Source organism: Schistocerca gregaria, chromosome 4 (genome assembly GCF_023897955.1).
Source record: "Schistocerca gregaria isolate iqSchGreg1 chromosome 4, iqSchGreg1.2, whole genome shotgun sequence".
NCBI classification, from domain to species: domain Eukaryota; kingdom Metazoa; phylum Arthropoda; class Insecta; order Orthoptera; family Acrididae; genus Schistocerca; species Schistocerca gregaria.
In genome coordinates, this window is record NC_064923.1 from 614,129,257 (window position 1) to 614,152,961 (window position 23,705).

General features: G+C 37.6%; 1 protein-coding gene across 1 annotated transcript in view; it reads left to right on the forward strand.

Moving 5' to 3' along the window:
- Positions 1-54: 54 nt before the first annotated feature.
- LOC126267834 (centromere-associated protein E-like) overlaps positions 55-23,705 on the forward strand; it is a 536,568-nt gene continuing 512,917 nt past the window's right edge. Inside the window, exons 1-3 of the mRNA XM_049973138.1 lie at positions 55-380; positions 442-663; positions 12,155-12,339. Of these exons, the coding sequence (XP_049829095.1) occupies positions 216-380; positions 442-663; positions 12,155-12,339 (572 nt within the window). The 5' untranslated portion in view covers positions 55-215. The remainder of the gene's footprint in view (positions 381-441; positions 664-12,154; positions 12,340-23,705) is intronic.

Here is a 23,705-nt window from a genome sequence, read left to right on the forward strand (position 1 = left end):
AAGCTAAATTAATTATAACTTTGAAAGAAGTAGAGCCACAATGAAATGTATTTGAGTAAGAACACGTAGCGCGAAGATATGAATTATCTCTCGTATAAGATCCTTGCGTTTGTGTTTTGACAGAGCAGTGTTTGTTTACGTCGAGAGAAACGTGTATGTAGCCAGCTGCTAAAAATAAAAGCGGCACGTAGACTGAAAAGAATAAGAACATTAAAATGATTGGAGAAGACGTTCATAACGCTGTACTTTCGAACCGTGATAACGGTAGTGTTCCCATTTGCTCTGACTCCAGACCTTCTGAAATTATTGCGAAATTGCAAGATGTTTATGAAAAAATCTTAGAAAGCGTCGACGAAGATGCTGAAGTAGATGCATTGAAGGTAAGCTTCAGTACCCAGCCGAAGGAGTTTTGCTTTTATCTGTGGTAATGCTTAGGTTCAGACGTTATTTCAGTTGAAGGTCTCAACTCTTCAGTCCTGGGTTAAAGATTTGACGGAACAGAATATGCTCCTTGTAGAGACCGCAGAACAACTAGAGAAAGAAGCAGCTGAACGGGTATCCTTACTAGAAGAACGTATACGACAGACATCACAAGCGGCGTTGAAATACATGACTAAGTTGCAAGATTACGACAGCCAAGTTCAAGATTTGGCTGGACAAAAGGTATTTGTTAAATACCGTAATTATTAACTGAATAATGTACACAACTTGTACGTAGTCTTCTTTGTGTGACGTTGTAAGGAATTTTCTTGTTTTTAACAATGTCACATTATGCAGAATATTGGGGTTGACCGAAGAATCCGATCCCTCCCGTCGGCTTTGACCCGTGACATAGAAGCGACCCATATATATGGTAGCTTATTAGGAATAGCCTATAATCATTTCCAGTTCTATGGAAATATCATTGGGAGTCACTGCAGCTAACGTTAATTGAGAATTTATTCTGTAGAAGTAAGCGATGAATAAATTGTGTAAAGCGCAGTCACTTGTAGAAGTCTTTTCACAGCTATATGATTGATTGCTCACGTTTTGTGTTTACTGTAGGCTTACTTTTGATGTTCAGTGATATTTGTGGCTAATGATAAATATCAGTTCGAAAAGAACTTTGAGTTAAACTGCCATAATCCAGCTCACTGAAATAATTTGATTCCCTCACATGTTACTCAAATCCTGTCATGTAGGCAAACATCTAAGAACATAAAGCAAGTCAAAAGATACATCAACAGAGAATAGTAGTAGTCAGAAACTTAAAAAATTGTTGATAATGTAAAATTTCCATATATCCCTCCATTCCAATTTCACAGAAACGCAGGTATGTTGTTATTGTCTTCAGTCCTGAGACTGGTTTGATGCAGCTCTCCATGCAACTCTATCTTGTGAACACAGGTATAATTCTCTTAAATATCACGAGTCTATCCTAAACTAGTTATTTTCTAAGATAAGTAGTATTGTAAGTAAAAGGAATAGCTCTGGTAGGTAGACCATACATAAGGTGAATAATAGCGAAGGAGGAATCAGAAAAATTTTTGGTCATGGTATTAAAGTGTAGCTTCACCAAGCTTATCATTTGTATGTTATCGTCCACTGCAATTTTTAACTCAACTGAAACACTGATTTGTATATGGGGTAATTCTTCCTGCATTGTAGCATTTTGAAAATTCTAGATTTAATTTTATTTATTTGATCCCGTGTTCATCAGGAAAATCCGCCAATTTTGACTCGGTTCTGGTTTGGTTCGCCTTAGCTTCTGAAGCTGGGAGATGCTGAAAGCTATCAGCCCTCTAGCACCATGATTTCTGGATTTTCCTCATTGGCCATTGTTATGACAGGACAGCTTCTTGAGCATTTTCCCCATGCAGTTTTGTAACCTTTCTTCAGGTAAATTGTATTCAGTCTAGAATGAATATCTTGTGACAATGCTAGGCGTTTTTGTGTGAGTTGGGAAAGAAGTAGCACACCAGAAAGACTGTCATCCACTTATGAAATGTAAATGTGTTTGGGAATCATATGGATGAAATGGAAATGCTTCCATCTTCTGATGATACCTAACAGAGACTCTGTTGTACCAATATTAAGAAATTGTAGTTTTTACGGAGAGGATGACTGAATTGAGGAGAAGGCTGAAATGGCTCTGAGCACTATGGGACTTAACATCGATGGTTATCAGCCAGGAGAAGGCTAAATATGATTCAGCCATATTTGTAAATGAGTAATACTACTTATCACTTGGAGGTATCAGCTAAAAGATGGAAGCTGTTGCTGCAGTAGGATGATCATATGTTCCTTATAACTGCCCCCTAATGAAGCTAAGGGCAGTAACCTGATCACACAATTTTTGCTTCATTTCTTATATGTGGGGACTTTTACAAGCACACCTTGCTACAGATCTATTAGCACATGCTCCCAGGAAGTGAACTTGGGAGCCTTAGATCAACATAATATTGTCTTATTAACAAGGTTTGAGCATGTACTTTAGCACAGCTGTAACAATTTTTTTCCCCACCAAAGATTTTTTGATATTATATCCCATCCTCACAGACACTTCTCAAAGTGGTCATCGATTTGCATTCCAGTGAACACTTCCCGAGGGGAAGGTGAATACACATAGCAGATTGAGCATTACTGAAAGGAGCTGCCAAATTGGCCAACAAATTACATAAGAAGACTAACTGGACATTGTGAGGAATCTGGCTGTCTTTCAATAGTGAGGTTGTGGTTAGGATTTAATAGCCAAGCCCCCATTCCAAAGTGTTCAGGCCACATATATAATTTGTCTGTCTCCAGTAGAGAAATGAGTGTTGCTCTGCAACCAGGTGCAGCTGTGTAGCTACCAGGTCAGAAACTGAACAACACCAGCAGCCTCTTTGGTAATGATACCCAAATTCTGCCAAAATATATACAAGACTAAGGAGAGTTCCTGATGTGGAGTCCTGAACTCCATCAATAAACCCACAAAGTCTACAGTGGTAAGGGAAAACAGTGGCAAGATTTCTGAATGAGGTTGGTGGTGCTCAATTCCAGGTATAGTGTGGAATGGAAGCCTTCTGACCAGCCCAAAAGACATATCCCAGACAATGACAGAACATTTTATATAAATAAAAAGTCACCGCCAGCCAAAATGAACACTCTGTCATCACAGAACAGTCACTGAGATGAGCACTTGACAGTATCGTTCCAGCAAGGAGTAATTTGACAATTATTCTCTCTCCATGTGAGATTGATATTTGGTTTAATTTGCAGCTTGTGATATGACAAATGGGTATGACAAGTTGTGTTACACTATGTTGCAGCTCTTCCCAGGTGCAGTGAAAGGTATCTTTTTTGCCCCCTTCACCATAATCTAGATGATAGGGGAGTCCTGTTTTTTCTATGGAACTGGTACACGGAGACCAGTGGAACAAACAGGTAGACCCGTCTGGTCAATCATGGCAGATGTTCATGTAGTGAATGGCTGACGGGAACCGAAGTCTAAAATACAGCAAAGGTTATTGTAAAGCATGATGAATCCATCTGGACAGTAGTCAGAACTCAAAACATAAATGCGGAAGGATGAGATGTCTGTATCAATACTCGGGCTGGGCAGGGAATCTGAATCACTGTCAGGTACAAAACCATGGCTCTTGGAATGAGGCTACCTTAATGAGTCTTTGGAAACCAAGGAACAACTGTGCATGAGCGAATAGCTGTTATAGCATTGCCCTCACCAGCTAGTAGCAGGCAGTAAACAATGAACTATCATGTTGGGTTTCCAGTTTGAATACAACAAATGTTATTCCACCATTGTTAACGTGTCACCCCCCCCCCCCCCCCCACCCTTGTCCCCCTTATATGGTATTATGCTAAGACCCTTTATGTACACACTCTTAGGCAGCCAGCTTTGTGGCATCAGTGATTTGAAACAGAAACTTTGACCAGCACATAATATGTCCTTGATCTAAAAGTAACATGAACTGTAGCAGCTGGAATAATATAAAGTATATTCGGTGCAAGTGACAGACTGCACCAAAATTTTGTATTTTTAGCTCATTTATTTCAATCCACAGTGTGTTAACTGCAAGTGCACAAGTAATTCATTCCTTCAGGCAATTTGCACATAACAACTTCATTGTGTTTTATTTGGTCAAAGTGAACTTACAGTGTTGGCAGCTCTTCTGCTGCATTCTGCAGTTGGCAGTTTGTTTTGGTTGCTCATAGTCAATTGGACGATAGGATGCATTAGCCAGTGGAATTGCTGATCTAATGACTTGTTTTGGTGGAGGGTATGAATTGATCACTGTTGTTTTCAGCATGGGTAGTGCAAGATAAACGATTATTGATCATGGTATTATTGACAATAAAATTGGTTTGTGGTGTTCTTAGGTATTTCTTGCATTGTATGTTTCTCAAAATATGACAAGATTGGTTGGGATATTGTTTCATATTTGGTTGTTACAGATTGCGTGAGAGTTGGTGAAACCCACAAATGTCTGTGACAAAAGTGGTTGTGGTGGTGGACTGATCTGTAGCATAGCCCTAGGTATAGGTTAAGTTGTGAGTAGGTGAAGCAAAGAAAACATGACTCGAGGAAAACTGGATGTGACGATGGACTGATTTGTAGCATAGCTCATTGATCATTTCAGAAACTTTTTATCTCCACCCCTGAAATGTGCTGCTTTCTGAGGTTCTTATTATGCAGAAACCTAATGCTACAGTTTCAAGTTTCAGGAGTATTATGTTTTGACGACAGCATTCCATTTTGCATGCGATATTCCATTATGCTTCCATATAATTTCAAACACTCCACATCATGGCGATGTATATAGAACACTATTTCAGCATTGATTCCACCATCGCACCTAATCATCCAACTCGTCTTACATCATGTTCACTTCCTATCATCCGTTGTGCAAACACTTAACAATTGCGGAAGATAACGCAAAAACTACCAGTACTGTTAGCGCACTATTACTGTCTCAGGTCTCTAAAAGTCTGTTCTGTTTCTCTTGAAAACATTAATACCCAGATCCTTAGAATCGGATAGTAATTCTTCATAAAATAAAACACTATCAAGTGTGTGTAAAACTGCACTTGGATAGACTTGGAACCAGCTATTGCTATTCTAAGTTTGAAACTAGCCACTTTATTGTGATTCACGCTAGTGTATGTTCACCTCTGACTATAACCTAGATCCATCTCCTCTCATTACACTGCCATCTCTTGGGCTGTTTGACGTTTTTGACTATTATTTCATGTGCTATTTTTAGACTCATGTTATTACATGCTAAGTTAGTTATTGATTATTTAATAAAGTAACTTAAATGTATAATAATAATAAGTCAAGTTCAGGGGGGAACTCCCTGAACCATTCATCATAAAAATGGGTTTAAGACAAGGAGATTGCTTGCCACCCCTGCTGTTCAACTGTGTTTTAGATAACATAATGGGAGAACGGTACAAGACTAACCCAAAGAACATCCAAATTGGAAGACCCAAAGACAACGTAAGTTTAAATTGTCTAGGATTTGCTGATGACCACGCTCTCTTGTCCAACAGTATTCAGGAAACCAAACAACAAATTATCTCACTATAGGAAATAGCACAAAAAATTGGGCTTAGAATATCCTTTGAAAAAACAGTCATCATGTTAACTGACCCATCACTCATAAACAAAATTGCCATAGGAAACCAAGAAATCAAAACTGTAGGTAAACTTAAATATCTGGGAGAAATCGTAACATATAACCTCAATGAAAAGCCAACATGGCATAACAGAATAAACAAATTGACTAGAACACAATATATCACCAAGAACACCTACAACAAAAAGAGCCTGTCAATAGCAACAAAATTAAAACACTACAAAACAACCACTCAACCAGAAGTAACATATGCAAGTGAAACCATCTTCAAAACAAGTAACACTGCACAAATAGACAAAATACTCAAAAAAGAGAGAAGAATCATCAGAACGTGCATCAACAAATCGTACCAGAAAGATGGACACTGGAGGGTAGCTACAAATGAAACAGTCTACAAGGAAACACAACCAGTAATGAGTACAATCAGGAAGAAACGCATTTCATTTTTTGGACTTCTAATCAGAACACCAGAGAACAGGATCATCAGGAGAATAATAGAAAAAATTGTGGAATAGTAAGTGCAACATTAAGTGGATTACAGAAATCAAGGAAGATATGGATGAGCTACAGATTACATTGGAAGACCTAAGAAACAAAACTGACAAAATCAGGAAACTCACAGACAAACAAACCAGACTGCAAGTGAGAATCAACACACAGCCAATAGGAAGTGGTCATTTCATTCCCCAGATTTGACATCTATACATTCAAATAAGTGCTGTTCTGCAGCTTATGTTAAGTTGTTTTGGAAGCCTTCCCACAATACCTTCAGCCGTATATCCAGCCAAACTGGGCACATTTCGAGAAATTATTTTTGAAGTTTAGTGAGGTCTTATGCAATTGAGCCACATTTTGTAGTAACTAGCAGTTGACGTACTTGTAAATCGTAACTGCATTAAATTACTACTAGCATTTCTCTTGTTTCTGTTATTATTTGGAGTTGGTAGATACAATACATGTCATCTTGTAGTTGAGTACTGTCCTTTATCTGTATGTGATATCTGTGGTTTGAATGGGTACTTGTCCTTCATTGTCAGTGTTAACATTAAAAGACTCAAATGCTTATTAGAGTTTGGCTTTTGTTCACAGCTGCAATGAAACATTCTGCTACTGAACAGTGGACATGTTCCATAATTTGCTGCCAAAACTGAAGTAAAAAAGAAGAAAGTACTGTATTTCGAAACCAAATCAATTTTTGTGAACATTTTTTGCCTGCATTGTACTTCCTTCTATAGTGTGCTATTCTTTTCCGATTTTGATTAGTTTATTTACTTATGGAATGTATTTGGTGTGAAATTTTAAAAATTTGTTTCTCATGACTGATGAGTGCACTTCTATCCCAAACAACAGCAAAATCATCTTCATCAATTCCCTCGAAAGGAACAATGAACGTACTTCTCAATTCAGATATTTTCAGAATCACCACATAGACCAATGATTCCTCTCCTTACTTCTCCTTTTTCCTCTGTGTTATTTTGAATTTATAATGGGAGGAATAATACCTTGCCTGCCCAGATATCTCTCTTATGGTTCTGACGGGTGGGCTTCATATGTGTGGGCAGGTACCACATAATCCCCTAATCTATCTAAATTCCAGTTTCTCCCAAGATCTCTTTCTAGTCGCTGTAACTGATCTGTCACATTCTTGCAGACCAGTATTTATCCAGGAATGCAGTTTCAGGTTCCACACTTATAATGCCTTCTGCGTCTTGTTGCTTTGTCCAGTTGTACACCTTGCTGTTCATATGACATGTTATATAAGAATTATTTCTATATATGTCCATGTTTGTGGCAGTATTGCCTGAAATAATTCTTATAGATGCTATCAGGAGGACATCTCCCTTACTCTTGAATCAGGTAAATTGCATATCTGCAAAAGCATGTTTGATTAGGTCCTCCACCCAAGCTTTGCCATGCACATGCCTGTCACTGGCGTGTGCTTGGTAAAATCCAGCATGCTTAGCACAACCTTGCTTCTTGTCTTTCTGGCCATCTGTTTGTTTGGCACAGTAAACATGATTAGAACAGTGTTGTCACCTCTATTCTTAACTAGCCTCACTATCTTTATTATTTACACCATCATCTCCATTTATGTGGTAGTCACTTCTTGCAATTTGGAGCCTAAATTTATGATCTTTGCTTTTGGCTTTACATAAGTGCTAACCACCTTGACTAGGGCCCCTCTGAATTTCTGTTTATCACTGCCTTGAACTCCACATTGTCAAGTAATTTGGAACACTTCTTAATTTGCTTGCACTTGAAATTTGCAACATCTTGTTCCACTCTTTTAATGGTGGTTTCGTGTTTTTTGAAAATTTTCTTTAGTAGTGCCTTGATCTTCTTGCAGTTACTTTTTTGTATTTTCTTGAGGATCCTTCAGTTGCTTAGCAACATTTTTTCAGTATTGTCCTGAACACTCAGAATGCTTTTCTGGACATATTTCAGTTGTTTGACAACCTTTTCTCCATCCTTTTCCTGACCTATCCACATCCTTTTATGATTCTGTAAGAGCTGTTGTACAACACTGAGGACATTTTCTGATACTTACTTACCCATTTCTAGTGTGTCTCACTTTCTACTGATTTGCAGTTGTGGTGTCAATACATTTTGATCCGCTATGTCTAACATGCAACTCATGCCAAAATTATAATCAGTATTGCTGTATTTCACATATCCTGATCCTTTAATTCTACCTCTTTCATTTCCATTACTTTACATAATTCATCACCATTGTTGTTAGTGACATTCATTTGGTCACTCATATTGAGCAGCATAAATGTGAAGAAAAATTAAAATTTCTTCCAATGAACAAAATTTTTTACTTGCTGAAGTCTCAATCTAACAAAGTGCTTGGGTGTGAAACATATATGGTGTTCAGCAGCTAAGCAATATAAAGAACTTACTGTGTCCTGAGGCAAGTTTTTTATGTAATGTTTACTTGTTAAGCTGGTGGTGTTTGTCTGACCTGTTTTTGTAACTGAATTGCTGTTGAAGTGTAGGCCCTACTCCTCTTCTTGCTTGAGTTAATCCAAATGATGATAAACACTGTTCACATAACTCATACACCCTCACAGTTTGCAGTCAGTACTAGTCATCTAGTCATTATCGATTGTCATGTAATTATTACTGTTCATTGTCATCTTCACATTTCACATCCAAAAACTGCATTGTGTTATCAGGTGAAAAATATAACCTCACACTACTTTTTTTTCCATATAAATTGACACTCAGAGCCATGATGTAGTGCTTACATCAGAATGACGGGTGGTAAGGGGTTATTATCGTATACTTTTCATCTAGCCTGTGGTTTGCTTCCTCCAGTGGGAACTGTTGTTGGTAAAAGGTGAGGTAAATTGTGCCTTTTTTAGTTTTGTTTATTGTAATTCACAAAATAAAGTTAGTAAATCATCCTATTGTAATTGCATGTAGTTTGAAGCATGGCTCTTGCTCATATTAGCTACTTAGATCAGTTCTCACAAAGTTTGTGATGCCAACCTTTACAGGAATTCCCCGTTAACAAATTCACCATCACAAAGGAACCAGTATTCTTGAAAATTACTATCAATTGCTTCACAGTCCTCAACACTAAAATAATTCAGTGAAAGCATTTGTGCCAGCTAATTATTATTGGAGTGCAGACAGACACGTCTGCCCTCACAGAAGCATGAAACAGACTGTTTATGACCCCTTGACAGTAATTGCTACCCTCCACTATTCTAGAAAAACAACAATATTTGCAGCCCTGGAAGTGAGCTGCTGATTCCCAGTAAGGATATTGTTAATGCTACCCTTAAAACTTCCGGAAAAGCTATGTTAGTCACTTTTGACCTTTGTAACACTGGTATGTCAAACAGTAATCTTACTTAAAGTACTAGTTTCATATTGTAACCAGAAACGTGTGCACATGGAGTTATTAAAAAAGTCTCCTTAAAAAAAAAAAAAACAGCACTGGACTAGGAAAATTTGTGTTATTTAATAAATAAAAAAATGTTATTTCATTTTTCCTCTTGTAGTGAATGATTCTTAAATTGTTTCTGCCCAAAATCTGTGGTTTATGAGTAGCTTAAGAGGTCTTGGTTGCTCTTTGTGTGTGAGAAGTTTGTCAGACGAAATGACAATTTAAAAATTACTGAGGAAATATAAACAGTAATTTATTATATGTTGTTTGATTTCTCAGAACAAGAAGGCATAATACATTTGAAGTTCGCTGTGAGTTGTTGAGCATTAATGGGCCTTCAGCAGTGAGTTGAGGAAAGGAAAGCAAAGAAGTTGCACATACCTATGTAATAGATAGTAAACAGGTATTTTCAATGATGAGAGGAGGGGCAGGTCTAGTGTTCAGGAACAAGACTCATCTCAATGTGTGAATGTAAAGTACTAATAAATATTTGTTCACAGTTAGCCAACATACTATGGAATTACCTTATCTGTTTTGGAAAACTTGTTATTAAAAAGTGATTCAACATAAACTGTATGCAAAATAGATACATAAAATGATGATACTAGTAGAAGTAAAGTAGCAGCCTTACTGCAGCTGTAATACCGGTTCCCATCAGATCAACGAAGCTAAGTGCTGTCTGGCTGGGCTAGCACTTGGATGGGTGACTGTCTGGTCTGCCAAGCGCTGCTGGTAACCGAGGTGCACTCAGCCCTTGTGAGGCAAACTGAGAAGCTATTTGATTGAGAATTAGTGGTCCTGGTCTGTTAAACTGATATACGGCTGAGAGAATGGTGTGCTGACCATATGCCCCTCCATATCTGCATCCAGTGATGTCTGTGTCCTGAGGATGACACAGCAGCCGATCGGTACCATTGGGCCTTCATGGCCTGTTTGCGCAGTGTTTAGTTTTAGCGGAAGTAAAGATTTACATCTGGATGTCTGTTTTGAGAGTGAAAGGGGGTGGAAGGAGAGGGGCTATTTTCTCTCATGTTATGTGTGTATATGAACCACATGTTTCATATGTAAGTGTGGAACCCGAACAGCAGGCAGTGAGTTGTATCATTCAAATCCACAGAAGCCAAATGATTTCAGACACACATTGTCTATGAAAGCATGGTATGTTTGACTTGGGAACAAAAGATGTGCTCTTTATAGTTCATTGTGCTGGTAACATTAGTAATATCTGATGTTTACTGTCAAAGATTTCTGAAACTGAGACAGGTCAGTGAGCCCAGTGGCATACAACCCTAAGAGCCGTAATCATCTGTATTCACAACAGTGCATATACACACACTGATATCACATTTTGAAGGCTCTTCAGATCTTTGTTAAACAACTATTGACAGATAATGTATATCTGTGGATTTAATGATAAATTTTTCATATACACATTTTGTGTTTTGTTGTGGTCAGTTGACTTTCTTTTAAGACAAAGCTGATGGAAATACGCCTGACTCTTACTTGTTATTTAGTGTTGTGATGGTGTAAGCATTTTGAAAAACAAATTTTGTTTTAGCCAATGCAGAAAAGAACAGCAATGGATTGCGAAATTTGATTTTATTTCAGCAGATCTACGTTTCATCTATTACATGATCATCTTCAGTGCATATAAAAACAGTTGATGTTAGTCCAAAGTGTCATGTAATAAACAAAATTGATTGTTACAGCGTCTACAGGAGTCTAACATGAACTCATGTTAGACTCGTGAACAATCCACACCAACCAATATTTTTTATTGACACTTTGGAATAATGTTACCTGTTATATGTACTGAAGATTCCTATGTAATAGTTGAGATGTAGATCTGCTGTAATAAAATGACAGATTTCATGATTGATTGCTGTTCTTTTCTTCATTCTCTATATTCAACGATAGCTGTGCACAATGGAATCACATGGATTCCAGTCTAATTCAAGTGTCTGTTGTTGCTACCATGTTGTTAAAAATCTGTAAATATATAGATTACAGTTCCCAATATTTTGGGACTGAAACAGAGAGGATGAAGATGGTTATTAGAGTAACAGTCTGCATACTAACTTCTTCATATTGACAATTTATTGCCTGCATGGAAATTGTGTGCATTTGCTGTCTGGAAGTATATGTGATTCTGAGAGCCTAAAATATAAGGTTGTGAGATATTAATAAATGACTTCATTTCTGCATCAACAATCTTGCCTCATTGAACACAGTGGTTTACCTCAGGTCACCAAAAATAAGCAACGTTGGACATGGCCATTGTTTGGATGGGTAGCTGCTGAGTGTGCAATGTGCTATTGGCTGCTGTGGATTAAATTCCAAACCTCTCCCCAGTGTCTCATGATGCAAGGGCATGTGACACTGTTGGGTGGTGATCTGTCCGTTGGATTGGGACATTAATCTTGGAGCTTGGTGCTATTCCAGAGATGCAGGGCATGCAATTGATGATATATGCTACAAAGCTGTATAATTTGTGCCATTGTTTAATTGTAACAATTGAGCATGTATTTTTGAAAAACCACTAATTTACTGTTATTGATGGCTGACATCTTTTGTGCTTTATATATTTCTACATTTTTGTTAACTTAATAAGTAATTTATTTGTTTATTTTTATTCAAGATAAATCTTGTGAGCATGACTCTGTCCCAAGAACAGCTTCAGACACGTGTAAGCAATCTCCAGAATGACATAAAAAATCTTTTGGAACTAATTCAGCGAGGTAAAGAGACGGGCTCTTGGGACTTGGATAATCTGTCTTTCAAGGAAGTGGTGTGGGATGATAATTTTGTTGGTACATTATCAGTGTAAGTGATCTTTTAACTCATAAATGGAAGCTTTTACCATCTAAGTTATATTTATCTTATGTTTTGTGTTATAATATTAATAAATTTAGTAATCCATAATTTTATTTTCATTGTTGATGTACTGTAAATATTATCTAAATGGTATGGCAAAAATTGTAATTTTTTCGTAATAGCATAAGCAACTTTTTAGAAGGTATCTGATTGTAAGCATGATTGCCAGATTAGGGTTTCTTTAATTTTTGTGCTTGTTTCATAGAGAGATTAATATCAATATTGCTCTTAACATGGAATTGAATAATAGTATCATAATCTCACATTATTACAATAACAGTTAAGTGTTATAATGTTTTATGCTAGTTTTGTTTTACACAGTACACTAGAACAAAATTCAAGACAAGAACATGCACAACTTCTCATCTTCCTCCTCATGATTTCCAGTAAAGTAACAGTCATAATAAAATGTACACCTATAATTGAATGTGGCAATATTTTCAGAACAAATTTTGTCCTTCATGTTGACATGTTACAACATGCTGCTACTTTACTGTGCCTTAGTAAGCACCCAAAAAATGCGGCAATTGACACAACCAAGTATAATAACTGTTATTAATTTTTCATTTACTCTATCTTTGTAACTGTGACTGCTGTGTGCTTTATACTCAGCACTTTACGTAAGACTCAACTTCAGAACTTCGAGATTATTTTTTTAGTCCTTGGTGTATTCATCACTGGTCTATCACTTCACTTTTCTTTTTTAATAACATATTTATGATATGTGAAACCTTGTCAGCCTTCTAGGTAGCAAATGTTTCCATAATATTGCAACAGCTAGCTCCTACATATACCTTTGATTTTGTGTATATTGTAACTTCATAAAAATATTGATATTTTGCTTTTTGCAAATGGGGAAACTGACAAAATAAATTCTTCATACAGCTTCTTCATGTTTCGCAAACAGCACATTTTTTTTCACTTTTTGCAGTATTATAAATTTACACATACAATATGTTGTCTGTGTGATCCATGTTAAATCATATGACAGGCAATCTTTCAGTATGAGATACAAATGACAATGATTGTTTTATGATTACACAGTATTTAAATAATGATCACAGGGAATGAAAAGAAAATTATTCTTCCTTCTCATGGTTGCTGGTCATTGGCCAAATGCGTTCTTATGACCTGTTCAGTGATTTGTCGCATCCCGATGAGATACATAAAGCTGTGTTGATATGAAGCACACACAGGCTAATCAGCCTGCAGTTATTTCCAAATTATAATTAGAAAAAGAATGCTGAAATATGTCTTGTGAATAAATATATATCTTTCCACCAAGGACAGCAATGTCAATGAAGATTCTGTTGTACTACATATGGCCCCTCCCCTTTTAGACCTCCTCCTCACTTGTCCGTCTTGAACTGAGGGAAGTAGGAATTAAGATTATACTTCAATGCTCCGTAGTAAAGTACATAATCAATCCAATATAAATTAATTACAATATGCTATTCTCATGTAAGTGAAGGAGTTTTCCTTCAGGTTTAGTATGTATTACTAAATTGAACTGTACATGTTCTGTCATTACCAGTCCATGTTTGCAAATCAGTGACACCATACTTCTGCGAATAGACTTTATGTGATGGATAGTTGTTAAATTAGTTCTACTAGTTACCAAATGCACACGAAGTGCCAAATCATTTTGTCTGCTACAAAGTACTCTTGCTTCTTAAATAATATTACTGTTACAGTATTAGAGTTCATTATTTTGCACAACATAATTATTTTGGAGGGCTTCCATACATTCCATTGTGCAAACCTTGACAATGACATTTTCACTATATGCTCTTACATTTCTGTGTTAATAACCACCAATGTAATTTTTGTAATATTTGTTATTCTCTATATTCTGTGGAAATGTCTCTTATCTAATTAGATGTTCAAATAATGTAGATCGAGGGTTCTTTTTATAATTATAAATAAGTGGAGTAACATTTGGAACAAACAATAGGTTTGCTTCAATTTTTGTCTTGAGTAGTGTGTAAGTTTGCCTGAAATCTAGCTCCATATGATTAACTTTAAATCTTTCTTGTATAGTCTTTAACACATAATTGGTACTGCAGAGACTAAAACAAAGTCGTTCACTAAAGGTGCCAATAAAACTGACCGTCATTCAGAATTATAAGTCTAACCAGCTGCGTGACAGCACTACTGTAGGACATGAAAGTTTCAGGAGAAAGTGCTGTCTCCTGCTCAGACTGTTGTAGTGTTGTGTCTGTTCCATGACCTAGAGGTAAACATCACACAGTGAGTGAGTGTGTATGAGAGAGAGAGAGAGAGAGAGAGAGAGAGAGAAAGAAAGAAAGTTCAAGTCCATTCCTTCTTTAATTTTTTAAACCACATTTTGGTTGTGTCCTAAAAGTATGAGTCACATGGAACCTTAAAAATAATTTGCTTCACTTGCTAACCCACCAGTAATAGCAAAACACTCCAGAAACATATCCATGAAAGAACTTCCAGCTTTGTGATGTGAGAACAGTTTGTGCCATAGAGTTTCCTCACTGTACAGAGGCCTCCAACAACACGCAACATTAGCTCTTGCCATTGACCTCCTGATGCGAATTGGAATCTGCCTAGGTGATCAAAACATGGCACACTCCTTGCAGTTACGTAGTGGATTTTGTATACTTAAAACTTATGAATGATATTAACCATTATAATAGTACGAAAAGGGTACATTGCTACTGACCATACAGTGGAGATGTTGAGTTGCAGGCAGGCACAACAAAGAGAACTCACTGGCACATGACCACTGTCTCTTGGTACTGAGGCCAGACTTAATGTCTTTTCATAATATTGTCATGGTTCTATTCTGGATATTCAATTGTTTGATTAAGCATCATAAAACAGAATCACATGTGGAAAAAGTCCAACTTTTGTGACATAGTGTTCCTTTTGAATTTAGTGGAGGGTGAAGTCAGTGGAGACTGCTCAAAACATTTGTATCATCTGTGGGGTGAGTGTGATGTGATAATTAATGTCAGAAAAGAATTTTCTGATTTCAAGTAAGATCACTCTGCTATGAATGATTTTGCATGGTCAGAAAGTCTCAAGAATTGGCGTGTGATGATCTGTGACTGTTTAACCTTTGTGCAACATTTGAATTCAGTAGGCAAGGACCAGGAGTCAAGTGGAGAAGTACTGCATGGTCTGAATCTAAGGAACAGTAGTCGAAGGTGCGGTTGTTACTATGTTTTTGCTTTAATGTCACCAATTCACTCATGGAGCATTCCTATCCACTACTGTTACTAGTGACAAGTTATGTCATCTTTGTTAACTTGCTAAGAAGTAGTTAATGCATGAGGTCTAAAAAAAGACGTCTCATTGAGTAAAGGGCACTGAGAACAGATAATATGTTGTATCTGATGGCACAATGGGTGGGTTATGCATTGAAGAGATGTGTGCATTGCGCTGGACAGTTGTTTCCAACAACTGAGATGCCTTTCGGCGTCAGAATAGGGAAAACGATCAACAGAAAACAGCATATCATTTTCGATGGGGATTTATCTTCAGTCACAAAAGTAACTTTGGGCATACCCCAAGGGAATGTTATAGGACCATTAAATTTTACCCATGTTCTTGATGTATGTTTGCATTTTCAGTTGTTTTGAATACTTAGTTTATTGTTGACAGTCGAAAATTTTATGTTTTTTCAAATGCTTGGAAAATTTTTCCTTTTGAAAGGGATGGATCATAGAATTTACTACAAATTTTGCTTGTAAAATGGAATAAAGTGCAGCACATTATTCAAAATGTTGACTGTCGCTTTTGGTGACTCTACTATGAGTAAGACAAGAGTTTGCAAGTGGTATAAATGTGTCAAACAGGGTTGAGAAGACATTGAAGATGTCTGCTCTGGACACCATAGCACATAATTACTGACAGCAGTGTTGAAAGAGTAAAGAAAGTGGTTGTGGAACATTGACAGATCAGTATCAGGAAGGTTGCTGATGATTCTAGCAAAACCTTTGGCTGTTTCCAAGCAATTTTTTCAGATGTTTTGGGCATGAAACCTGTAGCAACAAAAAAATAATGTTGTGTAGACATCGCTCAGGAATTACTGAATGAAGTTGATGATGATCCAATCCAGGATTTCAAAAGAAGGTTATAACAGCTGACAAAACGTGGATATATGTGTATGACTTCGAAACCAGGGCTCAGTCACCCCATTGAAAATTGTTTAAAGAGCCAAGAACAAAAAAAAAAATTTGACAAGTACTAGCACATGTGAATATTGTCCTCTCTGTTTTCTTCAATTACAGTGGAACAGTGCATCATGAGATTTTGCCTTTTGGGTGTACTGTCAGTCAGTAACACTACCTGGAAGTTATGTGGTGTTTGCATGAAGCAGTCCAAAGAAAATGACCATAATTGTGACGAAACCACTGATGGAAATTTCATTATGAAAATGCTCCTGCTCACATCTCTTTGTTTGTTCATGATGTTTTGGCAGAAAACAAAACTGTTTTGTTGCCTCAGGTTGTCAAACATGGCCCGAGATTAAAGAGAATCTTGGAAGGATGTAGTTTTGCCACCAGTGATGAGACGAAAACAGGGTTGTTGACGGAGCTGAGCACCGTAATGAAAAGTGAGTGCCAGAAGTGCTTCCAATATTGGAAAAAGTGCTGGCACAAATGTATTATGTCTAAGGAGGGTTATTTACAAGGGGAAAAAGTTGATGTTGATGAAGAAATAAAAATTCTTTAAGAAAATCGAAAGCTCCCATTGCTCTTTGATAATATCTCATATAAATGACCAATTGGATAACACTGGAAGTTCCATGAGACTGTCTGTGGTAGTTGCTGTTGTATATAGAGAAGTTGCTACACTAGAAAGTTGCACCAAAATTCAGAAAGATCTGCAGAGGACTGATGCTTGATGCAGGGATGGGCAGTTGAGCCTCAGCATAAACAAATGCAAATGTATAGCACATAAATTGGTGAAAGATCAATTACTGTATGATTACACAGTTGCAGGACAATTATTGGAAGCAGTCAAATCTATCAGATCAATAAAGTATATATGAGTATGCATAGATTTAAAGTGCACTGACTGCAGAAAATTAATCACCGATAAGGCAGATGTCGGACTGAAATTCATCGGAAATGTCCTCAGTGAGTGGAGTCCACCCACAAAGGAGGTAGCTTACAAAACCCTTGTTCAACCAATACTTGAATATTGCTCATCAGTCAGGGATCCTTTCTGGACGGGACTGATAGAGAAAAATTGAGGAGATCAGAAGACGAACAATGCTTTTTTTTTACATGTTCATTTAGTAAGCGTGAATATAAAATTGGAGAGATTAGAGCTTACAATGAGATTTACCATCAGCCATTGTTCCTGCGAACAATTCTTGACTGAAGAGGGAAATGGGGGTAGTGACAGGCCGAAGTACCCTCTTGTCACTCACCATAAATTAGCTTGTGAAGTATAGATGTAGGTGCAGTAGGCATATGAGGATGTAGTGCTATTCTCTTATTGGAGGACACTTTGAACAGTGGACCGACAAGTAGAAATGGATGTTGGGAACATTGCTAACCTTGGGACAGTTTCCTCCTCAAGAGCTGACAAACATGCTGAACATGAACTTCAGGTATGTTTGTCATGTAGATACGAATAAATTTTATTCATCTTTTTAAACTGATAATTTTAACATCTTTCACCTATTCATATTAGGCATCACCAGTGGTCTGTAAAATAAATGACAATTATTTGACTATGTGTATTCTAATATGAGATTTTGGTGCTTCCTGACAACACATTTGAATTATCTTACTGTTTTCTTCTATAAAAATGTGTTTAATCACTTACTTGTCTGTTTCCTGTTCTGTTTGTGTGTCCATTAGTTCTAGTGTATGTGCTAGATGAACACAATCCAGGATTCCAATTGATATATGTGACAGTTACGAATTTCAGAGTACATAACTTTTCTTTCTGACCCCTGCCCACAATTATACTCTAAGATTTACAGAGGAATCACGAGAGTTATAGAAGACAGGGGTCTCTCTCTCTCTCTCTCTCTCTCTCTCTCTCTCTCTCTCTCTCTCTCTGTCTGTGTGTGTGTGTGTGTGTGAGATTTACCTTTTTTTAAAATTTTTTTTATCTGTACTTTTTATTTTAATAATATTTTATCCTTGTGACAAGTTGTAAGTTAGTGAGAACCAGGAACTTCCCCACCCGCACCTCCGCCCTCACCCCTTCCCCCTCCCTCACCCCCACCCCCACCTGTGATTCATTAAAGAATCAAACTTCCATGTAAAGCACAACTGTAGAAGTATGATTAATTTACAAAGAATTAATGTGTTAAACATTTGACATTAATCATTCAAGTAGGGAAAGTTTATAAAAGACTTGAAATTATGTTTAAAGTTTGTTGGAAGTCGCTAACTGCCCTCATTATCAAACACTGGATGATTATAGACTGGGTAATATGCATCCTGTAGAATGCAAAAGCTAATTTTTCATGCATTTCAGTCTTTATGACTTCCTGTCTTCTGAACTCCCCTGTATCATACAATGATATACACTGAAGAGCCAAAAAAACTGGTACAACTGCCTAATATCGTGTAGGCCACCCATGAGCATGCAGAAGTGCTGCAATGTGACATGTCATGGACTCGACTAATGTCTGAAGTAGTGCTGGAGGGAATTGACACCATGAATTCTGCAGGGCTGTCCATAAATCCGTAAGAGTATGAGGGGGTGGAGATCTATTCTGAACAGCATGGTGCAAGGCATCCCAGATATGCTCAATAATGTTCATGTCTGGGGAGTTCGATGGCCAGCGGAAGTGGAGCCACTCTGTAGCAATTCTGGGCATGTGGGGTGTTGCATTGACCTGCTGAAATTGCCCACACCCACTGTAACGCACAATGGACATGAATGCATGCATACAGTTGATCAGACAGTATTCTTACATACATATCTCTGTCAAAGTCGTATCTAGATGTATCACTTCAATTGTACTTGCTCCACAACATTACAGAGCCTCCACCAGCTTGAACATTTCCCTGCTGATATGCATGGTTCATGGATTCATGAGTTGTCTGCATACCCGTACACGTCCATCCGCTCAATACAATTTGAAACAAGTCTCGTCCGACCATCATCAACAGTCCAATGTCAGTGTTGACGGGCCCAGGCGAGGCATAAAGCTTTGTGTTGTGCCATCATCAAGGGTACATGAGTGAGCATTTGCCTCCAAAAGCCCAGATCAATCATGTTTCACTGAATGGTTTGCATGCTGATACTTGTTGATGGCCCAGGATTGAAATCTGTAGCAATTTGTGGAAGCGTTATGCTACTATCACATTGAATGATTCTCTTCGGTCATCTTTTTCCAGCTGCAGCGATGTCGGAGATTTGACGTTTTACTGGATTCCTGATATTCATGGTACACTCGTGAAATGGTTGTATGGGAAAATCCCCACTTCATCGCTACCTCAGAGATGCTGTGTCCCATCACATCACATTCAAACTCACTTAAATCTTGATAACCTGCCATTGTAGCAGCAGTAACTGTTGTAACAACTGCGCCAGACACTTGTTGTCTTATATAGACATTGGTGATCGTAGTGCCATATTCTGCCTGTTGACATCTCTCTGTATTTGAATAGGCTTGCCTATAACAGTTTCTTTGGCACTTAAGTGTATTTTTGCAGGCAGAGTCAGTGGTATATGTGGATACTGTCTGTAAAATGTGTTACAAATTGAGTTAGTAGCAAAGAAGTAATAAATTAAAATGTCACACCTGTTGTTGAAGTTTTAGTGCATAAACATAAAAATGTGGTAGATGACAAATGTTTTCCATGGATTATTTTGTGGGAGACTGGGGTGGGGGGCAGTGAGAAAAAGTTTCTTAGATGTTTCAAAGTGTATGTAAAATTTGTTGTAGATTGCTGAGTTATGATTACTTTGGAAATCAAGGTTTGTTGAATGTGACTACTTTTCATTTTATGTGATTTTTTTTAGTTGCACAATGTTTCTCAATTGATTTTGAAAAAAAGTATATGGTTTAAAAATACACTACTGACCATTAGAATTGCTACACCAAGAAGAAATGAAGATGATAAACGGGTATTCATTGGACAAATATATTATACTAGAACTGACATGTGATTACATTTTCATGCAGTTTGGGTGCATAGATCCTGAGAAATTAGTACCCAGAACAACCAGCTCTGGTCGTAATAATGGCCTAGAAACACCTGGGCATTGAGTCAAACAGAGCTTGGATGGCGTGTACAGGTACAGCTGCCCTTGCAGTTTCAACACGATACCACAGTTCATCAATAGTAGTGACTGGCGTATTGGGAAAGATCTGGAGAATGTGCTGCCCAGGGCAGCAGTCGAACATTTTCTATATCCACAAAGGCCTGTACAGGACCTGTAACATGTGTTCGTGCAGTATCCCCCTGAAATGTAGGGTTCCTCAAGGATCGAATAAAGGGAAGATCCACGGGTCGTAACACATCTGAAATGTAGCGTCCACTGTTCAAAGTGCCGTCAATGCAAACAAGAGGTGACTGAGATGTTTAACCATGACACTGGATGATACGCCAGTATGGTGATGATGAATACAGGCTTCCAATGTGCGTTCACCACGATGTCTCCAAACATGGATGCGACCATCATGATGCTGTAAACAGAACCTGGGTTCATCTGAAAAAATGATGTTTAGTCATTCGTGCACCCAGGTTCGTCATTGAGTACACCATCGCAGGCGCCCCTGTCTGTGATGCAGCGTCAAGGGTAACTGCAGCCATGGTCTCCGAGCTGATAGTCCATGCTGCTGCAAATGTCGTCGAACTGTTCATGCAGATGGTTGTCATCTTGCAAACGTCCCCATCTGTTGACTCAGGGATTGAGACGTGGCAGCACAATTCGTTACAGCGTTACAGCCATGCGAATACGATGCCTGTCACCTCGACTGCTAGTGATACGAGGCCGTTGGGATCCAGCACGGCGTTCAGTATTACCCTCCTGAACCCACCGATTCCATATTCTGCTGCAGTCATTGGATCTCGACCAACACGAGCAGCAATGTCGCGATATGATAAATTGCAATTGCGATAGGCTACAATCCAACCTTTATCAAAGTCGGAAACTTGATAGTACCAATTTCTCCTCCTTATGCGAGGCATCACAACAACGTTTCACCAGGCAACGCCGGTCAACTGCTGTGTGTGTATGAGAAACTGATTGGAAACTTTGCTCATGTCAGCATGTTGTAGATGTCGCCACCAGTGCCAACCTTGTGTGAATACTCTGAAAAGCTAATCATTTGCATATCACAGCATCTTCTTCCTGTCAGTTAAATTTTGCATCTGTAGCATGTCATCTTTGTGGTGTAGCAATTTTAATGGCCAATAGTGTATGATTTTTCACATCGGGTGGAGTATCAGCTTCTTTATAAATCATTTACCTTTTCATAAGCCATAACCGTAAATATGAAATGATGCTATTTATCAAGCTTGTGCACTTGATTTATGTATCCTGTAGCAAATGGTAAGCTGCATGTACAATTTTTCAGAGCGTTTTGGACTATGCATTATTGTGAGTTTACTGTTGATAAAGATACAAAAACATATTTGAAATGATGGTGACACTGATATCTGTCTTCATCCACAAGTAAATTCAAGTTATTAAATAGTGTCAATGCCGCATTTGCAAGCCAACTGAGTTTGCGCAGGTTTAGGGCAGTGTCATGAACACTGCAGGATAGAAAAACAAATTACTACAATCAGTGCAGGCCTATTATCGTGTCCTCGTGTGATTTTAATTATCCGTGTTTCAGGAAACTCCAAATACATACAAATTTTTCTTGAAGTTGAATGTACAATTCATATATGAAAGTAGAAGGGGAGATTAAATTCACATAACGTGAGATTTTGCTGTGGATTGACTATAATAAAAGGTTGTGACCTTCTGTTTGATTGGTTTCTATCTGGAGTTGACAAATGGAAGATGCACAGATAGAAGCACATTTTGTGTATGTTTCTGCATCTAAAGTAATTGGTACACAAAATGTTCCTATTTCTACTTTGTATTTTATTTATTTTTTATTTTAACAGAAAGAATAATGGGTGCATCTAGTTGACATCAAACACTGCAGTCTAATTAAATGAATCACAGTCAATCGATACTGCAGTAGTGTTGTCTCCTTGTGCAGTCAGAACTTGTTTTTTGACTGACTGTTCAGCACTGTCAAAAGAATTTCCACTCATTGACAGCTAACGTACATAAATACACAGGTGCAGTCACCAGTTGTTCACCGGCAATCAGTCTGAGCCATCTTACATAAAAATGACTTCATTGTTTTATTAGAATTGTTTTAACAATACTGTTACTCATCAAGGTTCGAAGCATAGAAGAAATAAGAGGTTATGGTCCTGTAGCTCTTGAGGAAACTGAAAAGTGTAGTAACAGAACAGTACCTACTAACTGTGTACTATGCAATGGTCCACAGCCACATCAGTTATGGTCTGTTGTTTTGGGGCCATTCTGCAGGCTGCAAGAATGTGCTATTACTGCAAAACAAAGCAATGATGATCATTATTTCAAGGCCACTGTAAACCAATTTTCACCAGGTTAGGAGTTCTGACTGTTTACAGCCAGCACTATATATTGAACTGCCTCTTTCACATTAAGAGAAACCATGATATTTACAGGAAGAGAAATGAAGTTCACAAATACAGCACTCGCAACAAAGACAGTATCGACATGCCAAGGTGTCAATTAGCAGAGACACAAAACAGCTTCCCAAAGGTGGCCCTAAAATTGTTTAATGCTCTACCTGATCACATTCAGTCTTTACCATGGAGCAGTTTAAAACTACTGTTTTGTGTAAGCTAAAATAGCAACTCTTCTACAATATTGAAGAATTCTTCTCTAGTTATAGCATAGTGTTTACTTGAGCAGCAGCTCAGTTCCATGACTCCAACAGCAACTATTGCATTAAATTTCATTATGTAATTGTATCTATTTTATAGTTGTGATATTATTGTAATCTAATTTATAACTTAAATATGTCTTGCAGTATTAAATTACTATCATAGTAGAGTTGTATTCATATATTTTGATAACGTTGTATCTTGATGCTGTCTGTCCAGCTGTGGCTGGTGAATGACATAGAACTGGTAATAAAGGTAATAATAAAGGTATTCATATTATGTAATGAACCATAGTACTCTCCCAAGTCTGCAGCAGAACATTCAAGAAAAATTTAATACAGACAAATTTTTGAGGGAGTATAAGAGCAGAAGAAAAATTGTATATGACAAAGTAAGATGAATTGGCGTACACTCACTGTT